Below are 10,680 nucleotides of genomic sequence, written 5' to 3'. Positions count from 1 at the left end.
CCCGACCCCGGCCTCACTACCTGTCCGCCCGGGTGTCGTTCGTCTCCGCTCCCCTCCCCTCCCCCCCCCTGGCCCCGGACCAGCGTTGTTAGTCCACACTCCCCCACACCCCCTCCCATCCCCCCGGGTCCCACCCTGGGTTATTCGGAAACAGCTCTCAGACCCCGTGTCACTTTATGAATGAGGTCTTTGGTATGGACCGTTAAAAGATAAGACCTTTTCTAAAAACAGCCGCGGTGCCTGTGCCCGCGAGTGACGCTGGCACCAGTGTCCTCAGCGGTCCAAGCCTCAGATGCTCCCGCTTCCCTCCGCAGGCCACCCGTGTTCCAGCAGCCCGTCATCTTTCTGGGGGCCGATGTCACCCACCCACCCGCCGGGGACGGGAAGAAGCCTTCCATTGCTGCCGTGAGTATCCGCGCGTCCCGCCGGACCCTCTGTTGGCGGCGTCCTGCCCCCTGTGGGACCCACGCCTTGGCCGAGCTGCCTGAGGGGGGAATGCGGTCCCCTTGCGGGGTGTGGCCAGAGCATCTTCCCGAACACCGCTGTGCTTTCCTGGGCAGTTGCAGACAGAGTGTCCTGGGAAACAGGCATTTGGAGGGCACGTGGCACGTGGCTACCCACGTGTGACAGCAGTGAGTCTGCCTGCCCAGGCCCGGGCCAGGCGGCACGGATCTGGCAGCAGAAAGGCCAAGGGCACGGTGGCTCCCGTCCTGCCGGGTCCCGCCCGCGGCTCAGGCCCGCGGTGGCTCTCTGCCCACTGGGCCAGATGCTGCAACGAGGGTTTTTTTAACGTTGTGCCCCTTTGTGAACATTTTCTGTTTTTATTACGAAACACCAAGTGTGAAGTAATTACACCGTCCGGACTTCAACGTAGCCCTTCCCTCGTTCCGCCTGTGAGTTCCATCGGGGTGTCGGGGGAGCTTCGCTCCACAGGCCCTGAGCCCCCCCTAGCTTCCCACGCGCTAGCTGGCCGTGTCCAGCCCCCAGGGGCCGCGCGAGGCGCCCGCTCTGTGCCCACAGCTGACTGATCTCTGGAGGGTCAGCACAACGGCTTTGGTTCAAGAGGACCAGACAAGCCCACGCTCAGGGTAGCGTGGACTTGGCCTGTGGAGCACAGAGCCCAGGGCGGTGCCTCTGAGTTGTCTGGCGGGACCTCCCGGCGGCCTGCAGCCAGGGCAGCCAAGTGGAGGGAAGGAAGCCTGGGGCTCAAGGCTTGTGTCCCCAGCACGTCCAGCGGGGACTGCTGCAGCGACTTCTGGGCCGGGTGAGTCCTAATCCTGTGGCTCAGTATTCGTTTTCTCATTTCAAACACGCAGTCCGGAAAAGCCAGACTCAGTTGCTCGAGAGAAGCTGCAGAAAACCCAGCTCAAGACACCCCGAGGCTCAGGTTGAGGTCTGAGCAGTGCCCTCAGGTGCCTCGTGGAGGGGCTTGGAGTCACCCGTCCTAGCTTTCGCGGCAGCAGCCGCAGATGCGGGTCTCTAACGTGTGGCACACGTGTGGACGGGGCCTGCCTCCCGCAGCCCAGTGCTCCTCTCCGAGGCACGTCTGACCCCGAGGGGTGGCTGATCCCCGGTCGGGAGGAAGGCCAGGACCCCCGGGAGGTGCAGGCTTCCCCGGGGACTGTTGTGGGCCCCCCAGCAGGCGTGTCTGAAGTTACTCAGGGGCCCTGTTCCTTTATCAGGTTAGCATCAGGTCACCTGATTCCTCCTGCAGGTATCTCCTCTTCCTACCTGGACTGCAGCTCTGACCTTGTTAGACAATTTTCAGCCCGCCCTTGTTTGATTAGCAAAGGGCACAGCAGACCCCAGGGTGGAGGTGTGCCTTGTTCTCCGGGCTCCTCCTGGTCGGCACCTTCAGGCAACCGCTTACGTGCCAGTGTGCCTTGGGGATGGCCTGCCGTTTCTGGGGTTCAGAATCTTGGGATGTGCACTGATACGCAGATGGCTTCCCCTGGTGAGCAGTGTGCTTTGAAAAAACTAGGGAACCTGATACAAGTTGCTTCAGCCCCACGTGATCACAAGCGGAGTAAAGGTTCAGAATAATTGCCTATTTTTTATTAGATATTTTCAGCAAACTCTTTTTTTTTTTAATTCTAATGTTTATTTTTGAGAGAGAGACTGCGTGAGCAGGGGAGGGGCAGAGAGAGAAGGAGAGAGAGAGAGAGAGAGAGAGAGAGACAGAGTACAAGCAGGGGAGAGGCAGAGAGAGGGAGGCACAGAATCCGAAGAAGGCTCCAGGCTCCGAGCTGTCAGCACAGAGCCCAACGTGGGGCTCGAACCCACAAACCGTGAGATCACGACCTGAGCCGAAGTCGGACCCTTAACCGACTGAGCCACCCCGACACCCCCACTTTAAGCAAGTTTTTATTCTTTGCAGTCTATTTACGAACACTGTTGCCCACATACTAAAAAGAAACATAAAGGCAGCAGGTTCACAACTGACCAGCCACTGTCCCTTCACTGTGATGCCAAGTTGAGGGCATAGGCAAGTCTGTCCATCCCCAGTCCCTCCTCCAGCGCACACCGAGAGTAGGGGGCTTCCGGGAAGTCCCCCCAACGCTCCCTGCACCTGTCCCGACAGGTCGTGGGCAGCATGGACGCCCACCCCAACCGCTACTGTGCCACCGTGCGGGTTCAGCAGCACCGGCAGGAGATCATCCAGGACCTGGCCACCATGGTCCGCGAGCTCCTCATCCAGTTCTACAAGTCCACGCGCTTCAAGCCGACCCGCATCATCTTCTACCGCGACGGCGTCTCGGAGGGGCAGTTTCAGCAGGTAGGCCGCCTCGTGATTTCCCTCTCTGTGGTCTCAGGACGCCTTAGGGTCACCCGTTTGTCCCGTACGATAGCTTGTCCGGTTCTCTGGTGAAAACGGTGATGCGGTTTCTATCCGGCCAGAGCGTGGAAGGCGGGCCAGGGAAGTGGATGCCCGGCCAGCGGTGCTGAGCCGGGACGGGAGGGACGAGGGCCTCGGCTTGGGCTCGAGGCCTCAAGGGCTATGCGGGGAGCTTGGGTCTAGGTCAGCACGCGGCCCTTCCAGAGGCTTGGCCGGGGAGAGTCTGTGAGCTGGAGACAACAGTTTTGTCTGGGGGTCACCGTGTGCAGTGTGAAAGGCAGACTGCAGGGGGCCCTGGAACGGGGCTGGGCGGGGGCCCCTTTGGAAGGAGGGTTAAACACAGGGTTCACAGCCACCATCTGGACGTGGAGGGAACGGCGGGGTCTCGGGTGACCTGTGGATCCCAGGCCCGGCTGGCTGCCATCAGACGCGGGGAGTAGTGGAGGAGAGGCGAGGGAGCGGGTACGGGGAGACTGTGCTCGGCTCCCGGGCACCTGCCTTACCTCCCTGTGAAGGTGACCAGTGGTCGGCCTTGAACCCAGAGCTCGGGAGCTTGGTGCCCGGATGTGTCTCCACATCCGTCCAAGCTAATTCCAGCTCGGCATCCACCCTATCCCAACACGTGCCTCCTGGGAGATGTTGGCAGGGAAGGCAGAAGATACAGGGCCCGTGTCCGGTCCTGTGGGAGAAGGGACCCCGGGGGGGGGGGGGATTCCGGGAGCTGCGCCGGAGCGTTCCAGAGGCCCCCAGGCTGCCTTGACAAACAGGCTGGATAGCACCTGACTAGGCATGAGCAGGACGGCCTGGACCTTCCTGGTCCAGAGTAGAAGCAGCTCATCCCCCTGAGGCCCACGGTTGGCGGGAAGAACGGAATCGACACTTGAGGCCAGGGCCCCTCGGAGCGTGTGCAGGGGGGTGGGGGGGGGCGCTCCCGTGCCGTCCCCGCCAGCGTGTGCCAGCCGACCTTGAAGGCACCTCCTGTGCAGAACCTCTTGGGTTCCCTCGGTTGGAGATGTTCACCTCCCTCCTGCGCCCCCAGCCCCCTCACCCTCTGCCGCAGCCGGCCCTGCCGGGGAGGGGTCCGCGCCTTCTGTTCTCATCGCTGTGAACTTGCTCGGGGTCATACGGCATGACCACAGCTGGCGTTTGTGAAACATCATCGTGACCTGTAACTAGGACAGGGGTTAGAAACGTAAGGTGTGTGGTGCCTAGAACGGCCTTCACCACCGTGAGAGGACTTCTGCCCGCTTACCTCTGAGACGGGCGGTGGGAACAGCGTCTTCCTCTTCGTGGCCTGGCTCCCAGGCGCCTCGTGCGCCACTTTAGTCTTCGCGGCAAACCTGCGGGACGTAGGCTGTTCCCGTCTTAAAAGTGAAAACAAACGGGCATCAGAGAGGGTACGTGGCTTTCCCCGAGCCACACGGCTGCCTGGTGGTAGGGCTCGGGTTTGACCTCGGGCCCGGCTCCTAGGTCCTTGTGTTCTGCGAGGTTCTCTCCCTCGTCTCCAGCACAGAAAACCAGTTGTTTGGACGGATTCGTTCACGCGTGTGTCTCCCACGGTGTCTCGTTACTCCCGTGTATGGTGGGTGCTAGTCACTGAGAACCTTCCAGAAAACAGTGTGAGCCACGTAATGCATCCTCTCATTTAAACCACCGAAGCACGAGACCTGGGTCTCTTTTGCTCAGTTACGTAAACGAAACAGCACCTGCGGGGAGGCAGAGGCTCGCAGCTGCTAACAGGCCGCTGGAGTTTCGTTTCTGAGCTGCAGCGTTCGTCGGCCAGCACGTGTTCCGAACGGCGTAGTTTGAGGTAGAAAGAGGCGGTGAAAGCGGAGTAAGGCGTGCGTTGTCTTCCCCCCCAGGTTCTCCACCACGAGCTACTGGCCATTCGCGAGGCGTGTATTAAGCTGGAAAAAGACTACCAGCCAGGGATCACGTTCATAGTGGTGCAGAAAAGGCACCACACGCGGCTCTTCTGCACCGACAAGAACGAGAGGGTGAGGCTCTGGCCACAGGGAGGGCCTGGGATGCGGGGCCACGAGGGACGCGGGTCTGTGCTCAGCCCTCGGCCTGAGCCGCACTGCAGGGTGCTGGTGCCGCCGCCACTGTTCCAGGTGTCTCGGGACACCCCGTCCTGGGCGAGTTCCGTGGGGACCTAGCCTCAGGCGCCATCGAAGGGCCCTCCTCAGTCTGGTGGGACGTTTGGACCTGCAAACCCCACAGGCCTGGGACAGGTCCGGGCAGGAGACGGCATTTGTCCAGTAAAGAAATTAGCAGGGATCTGGCTCTGAAAAAGGTCCGGTTAGTAACCACGGCGGTGGACAGAGTAGCTGGAACACGGCAAACTGGGGACCCTCACGGGAGGTTGGAGGCGGCTCTGGGGAGCCGGTCCAGGGGTGTGTCTCCGGGCGTCCCGGAGCAAGGGGTGTCAGCGAGAAGCAAGATTCGTAGATGTCACTGCTCAGAATTCTCCACAGTTGAGAAAGGGTGGGAATCCTGAGGTTGAAAGTATTTTCTGTGTTTCCAACAGGATAAATACAAATAAATCTACACGTAGACGTACTGTCCTCAACTTCACATTATCAGGTACCTGCCTGAGAAAAGGGACCCCCCCCCCCCCCAGAAGGGAGAGACTCTACTCTGAGAGCCTGTAGCCGTCCACTTGGTCGGTACCCACAGCACCAAGCAGGACAGCAGCCGAGAGACGCTGACTGTCTGCAAGACAGAGGACAAATCGTTAGTGACAGAAAGGGACACTTTGTCACAGTCACAGGGATGAACTACCCAGAAGAGAGAACAGCTGAGTTTGGACGTAACTCTGTGACCTAAAAAATATGGAAAGGGGGGTAAAAACCAGTGTAGCAAAAAAGCGACAAAATTCCAAGGAGGAACAGACAGATCCACCAGCAAAGAGGTACATTTTAACGCCCTGCTATCAGAAACTGAAACAGGCAAAATGAGTCAAAGCTAGAAATGGGAAGTATGAAGAGACCACGCCAGATCTTACGGTTAGTTAGAACCCAGCCATTGACAGCTGAGTTCACGTGGCAGGCTCGTGAAAGTTGCCTCGTACCGGGTCACAGAGGCAATCTCGGGAGATTTCCAAACCTCAGTATTGGGCAAACCACAATTTTTTTTTTTTTTTTATCAGACATTAAATTTTAAAGGAGGAGTGGAACTAAAAAGACATCTCAACAAGGCCTGAAATTTTAACTTCTCTTCTAAGTAGTACATGCATTAAACACATAAAGAGAATAAAAATACAAAGTAATCAGAACTGAATAAAAACGAGCGTTTCACATCAGACTTCATGCAGTGCTTGGATAGAAGTGTACAGACTTAGATACATTTGTTGGAAAATAAAACCCATCAAAGAAGCCCGAAGGTACAGGAAGGACAGAAGTGAGATGTCTGTCTGGGCGTGGAAGGAAAAGCTGAGGAGCCGGTGTGCTTGGGTCCCCTCATTCCTTGGCCTGCAAACTTGACTCCTGCGAGGAGTCAAGAGGGCTCAAAGTCTGCTTGTTGCTATACCACCCGCCTCCAAATGGAAGATAATGAAGGAGAAAGTGAGGACAGAGCAGATTAACACGAGCAAAACCTTCTTTGAAGATAGGTAAATGTAGCAAGACACAATGAGGCGAAGAGAGGAAACTCTAACAATCTTAAGTAGCAAATAGAGAACTATGTATGATCTCAGGAAGGGGTGTGTGTTACCTTAAATCATCATGGGATAGTAATAGCGTTATGCTGGTAGATACCTTAGAAAACTTAGAAATAGATACAAACAGTTGTTTGTGCGATTACATAAATCACTGAAATCAGCTCAGGGGGATAATCCACTCATCATTTCCAAAAGGCATCAGGCCCAGAGAGTTTTACAGGCAAGCTTTACCAAACCTTCAAGATTGGATGATTTTAAAGTGTGGCAGAGAATAGGAAAAAAGCGGAAACTATTTAGTTTCTTTTATGAAGTTTATCCAGATTTTTTATAGGCAAATTTTACCAAACCTTCAAAGAATAATCTTACACAAAATACTTTAGAGAATGGGAAAAGTCGGGGGGACTCATAAAGTTACCCTGATGATACCAAGTGTTGGCGATGGTATGAGCGCTGTGCCGGGGTCGGGAGCACGGGGTCTGGAGCCAGGCAGCCTGGCTCTAGTCTGCCCCTCAGCATCTGGACTGCCCACAGGCGTCAGCCTCCCTGTACCACCTTCCTCAGGATGTCGGGAGGGTTAGCGGAGCTCACACACTAAGCACTTAGCATAGTCCTTGATACAAGCAAACGCATCATTAGACCCCAATGCTTCTGATGGGAGTGCAGACTGATAGCCAACTTGGGTGCAGTCGGGTAATTCTAAAGGTCTGCCCTGGAGAAACCCACCTGCCTGTGTATAAGGAGACACGTGTAAGAGTGTTTATCGCAGTACTGTCTCTGATGTTCATATACTGTCATACTGTGCAGTAACGAATGTAATAAACTCTGCGTATCACATGACTGCATCTCAAAATGGTAAAAATTGGGCAGAAACAGTAAGTTGCAGAATATGTATGATGTAGGTATGCAATTTAAAAACCTGTGAAGTAACACGGTGTGGTGCTGATGGAGACTTAAATATGTAGCGAAAAAGTGATAGAGTCTAAATCCGAGTGAGACTGCAACATAGAAGGGAAGCAGAGGGGGGCGCCATAGAGAGAGAGAGCGCGTGCACAAGGGGGGCAGGGTTCACAGAGAGGGGGAGAGAGAGAGAGAGAGAGAATCCCAAGCAGGGCTCGAACTCAGGAACCACAAGATCATGACCTGAGTCACCCAGTCGCCCCCTGCCTTGAATATCACATGTGCGCGGACGAGGACCTGTCCAGTGTCCGTCGTGCACAGTTTTAGATTCAACAATAACGAAGAGCCTGCGAGCATTACACGCAGATTTTTCAGCAAAGGGAAGACACTGCCTCTCCCACCCGGGCCTCCTAAAGGTCCCAGCCTGCCTAGAATGGGAGCTTCCTTACTTCTGGTGGCTAGGATTTATTAAATTTTACTATAATACCGTAGCCAATTTAAAGACTTCAAAATGGGGCAGCCCGTGGTCGGGAAGGCCCAGCACCAGACGGCAGCGTGGGCGAGGCTGGCTGGCTTGCTTTGCTCTGTTGCCCCTTGACGTGTCTGACGGGTTCCTGTGTTGCCAAAGGTTGGGAAAAGTGGAAACATTCCGGCAGGCACGACTGTGGACACGAAAATCACCCACCCGACCGAGTTTGACTTCTACCTGTGTAGTCACGCCGGCATCCAGGTGAGGACACAGTCTCTGTGACACGGTCTGCGTGTTCAGCAAACACCGGAGGATCACAGACCTCACGCCGAGCGCTCCCGTGGGCTCCGGGGACGTGGTGTGGAAGGCGGGGCTGGGGCCCGAGCCCGTCCCCGGGGAGGTGGGGGCAGTTAGCCGGCGAACAGGTGAGTCGGGACCACGGGGCGCTGGGGAGGAAGGACCCACTGGCGTGCTGCGGCCAGGGTCCCCGTTTTAGATGAGGTGAGGTCAGGCAGGCGGAGTAGTGGGTGCAAGGCCAGGGGCGCTGGCGAGGCCCGAGGGGCGTCCTGCGTGCCTGGGGCCGACTCCGGGCCAACTCATTCCCACGTGGTGGGCTTCACCCTTGTCCCCCGCCACGCGTGTTTGCAGGCCGCACAGGGACGCTCTGTCAGTGCAGGGACCCGCGGTTTTTGTCATCAGACGTGCGGCGCCGCGTCCTCGGTGAGGCGTCGCGTGGACGGGTCTCGGCAGCACCCCGGTGTGGGTGAGTTCTGGATGCCTCGCTCGCGTGCTCACGCCCTGACCCTCTGGTCCGCTTTTAGGGAACAAGCAGGCCTTCCCACTACCACGTGCTTTGGGACGACAATCGTTTCTCTTCCGACGAGCTGCAGATCCTCACCTACCAGCTGTGTCACACCTACGTGCGTTGCACGCGCTCTGTGTCCATCCCGGCGCCGGCATACTACGCTCACCTGGTGGCCTTCCGCGCCAGGTACCACCTGGTGGACAAAGAACATGACAGGTAAGCGGCGTGCCTCTGCCGGCCGGGGTCGCATCGGCAGCTGCGTTTCCCGAACGGGGAAGCGGCCGGGCCCCGGCGGCCGGAGCCGTCGGGCGCCCACCCGCCGGCGTCTTCCCCGCCGCCCGGCGGCTGCGTGGGCGCCTCCCCGGGTACCCGGGGCACTGAAGGCCGTGCTCTCTCTCTGTCTGTCCCCCCGTGCCCGCAGTGCCGAAGGAAGCCATACCTCCGGGCAGAGTAATGGGCGAGACCACCAAGCCTTGGCAAAGGCGGTCCAGGTTCATCAGGACACGCTGCGCACCATGTACTTTGCTTGACGTGTCGTAGTGTTTACGATGGTGTACGGAGTTGGATTCACATGAGACCAGCTACACTCAGACCAACAGATGCCCAGCCCTTCCGTGACAGCCAGCATCGAACATGAGACGTCATCGATTTTAGTAGATTCTCCATCTTTCAGAATGCCTTCCGTCCCGGATTTCAGACTTGGATTTTGAACTGCAGACCTGTATGAGACCCCATTGTCGTAGGAAGTATGGTTTGCCAAAATCTAGAAGCTGCTTCTTAAAATAGAGTCCCGTGTTTCCTAAAAATCTCCTAAAACCAGTCTATGAACTCAGGGCTTTAAAACATTTTTAATTTATTTGGTCATTCAATTTACTTGTTTTTAATACATGATTCTCTATGAAATTGATGGGCTCAAACTAGCTGTGAACGTTCTCAGAGAGTGGAAGCAAAACACAGAGCACGGCAGTGGTTTTAAAGCCTTGAGCGTTGTGACGTGGTCGCTGACGTCTACACCAGAGTGACCCTAGTGCGCTCCTGACAGGGCTCACACAAGCTCTTCGGGGCCGAGGGCAGGTGGCCCGCCGAGGCGCCCACGGGCGTCTCGCTCTGTCACCACCCGCCTCTCACTCAGCTTGAAATAAGGAGCGGGGGCAGAAGACGGGCCATGTGTGTTTACAACATTTATAGGTCCAGAGAGATTGGCAGACAAGTGCCATTTTAATAAAAATTTATTTAAAAAAAAAAAAAAAAGAAAAAAGACAATATGCCGACAGTCTAATCGTAAGATTTGTCCTATAGGACTGTGACATTTATTTTCCAAAGTTTCTAAAGAATACGGGTCTGTGGTGATAAATACAGTACAATCCTTTTTCACTGTTATGTCTTTAATGTAAGAGAAAAAATATATATATCTGGTTTGCAGTATTAATGTGATAGGTAGATGCTGTTTTTCATTTTATTGACTATGGGGTGCTTATTGTGATCTGTTTAGCATATCAGGAGTGTTTTGGAGCCTGGAGACTGGACCGCCTCGTGTGGTTCTCGCGCTTACGTACAGGAGTATGCAATTGACTCAATGTGACCGCGACCCGCCTTCCCCGCGTAGATTGCGTAGCCTGTACCTTGGGGGGCACCGAGCGCGCACGGCAGCCGCTCGCCGCCACCCCACCTCCCGCCCCCGTGTGTTGCTCAGCCGGTTAAGCACAGATGGAATGTACTTATTCTTCCATTCCTGGAACAGGTCCACGTGTCGGAGTGCACTTCTCTCTGCGTCTGGTTCTCTGTTAGACGAGTCTCGTAGGATCTATGCACTGAAACGCGCAGAGAGCCGTCGGCGGTGGCTCCCCGTTGGGCGCGAGGCCAGCGGCCCGCTACGGAGCCTGCCCGCGGAGGTGGCGGACTGCAAAGCCCGCAGAAGAGATTTGCGTTCTGGGCCCCAGACGCGGGTTTGCCAATCTAGAAACCGTCGCACTGAGCGTGATACCACGGACAACTCCGGAAGGGTAACAGCA

At 56.4% G+C, this 10,680-nt stretch overlaps 1 protein-coding gene across 1 annotated transcript in view; it reads left to right on the top strand.

Annotated features, from left to right (window-relative positions):
- AGO2 (argonaute RISC catalytic component 2) overlaps positions 1 to 10,097 on the top strand; it is a 107,933-nt gene extending 97,836 nt beyond the window's left edge. Inside the window, 6 exon segments of the mRNA XM_040494502.1 lie at positions 315 to 405; positions 2,582 to 2,776; positions 4,699 to 4,833; positions 8,023 to 8,124; positions 8,685 to 8,884; positions 9,090 to 10,097. Coding sequence (XP_040350436.1) covers positions 315 to 405; positions 2,582 to 2,776; positions 4,699 to 4,833; positions 8,023 to 8,124; positions 8,685 to 8,884; positions 9,090 to 9,198 — 832 coding nt within the window. The 3' untranslated portion in view covers positions 9,199 to 10,097.
- Positions 10,098 to 10,680: the final 583 nt, after the last annotated feature.

The sequence above is a fragment of the Herpailurus yagouaroundi genome, unplaced genomic scaffold (genome assembly GCF_014898765.1).
Source record: "Herpailurus yagouaroundi ecotype Mexico unplaced genomic scaffold, PumYag 186, whole genome shotgun sequence".
NCBI classification, from domain to species: Eukaryota; Metazoa; Chordata; class Mammalia; order Carnivora; family Felidae; genus Herpailurus; species Herpailurus yagouaroundi.
This window is presented reverse-complemented; position numbering and strand designations above follow the sequence as displayed.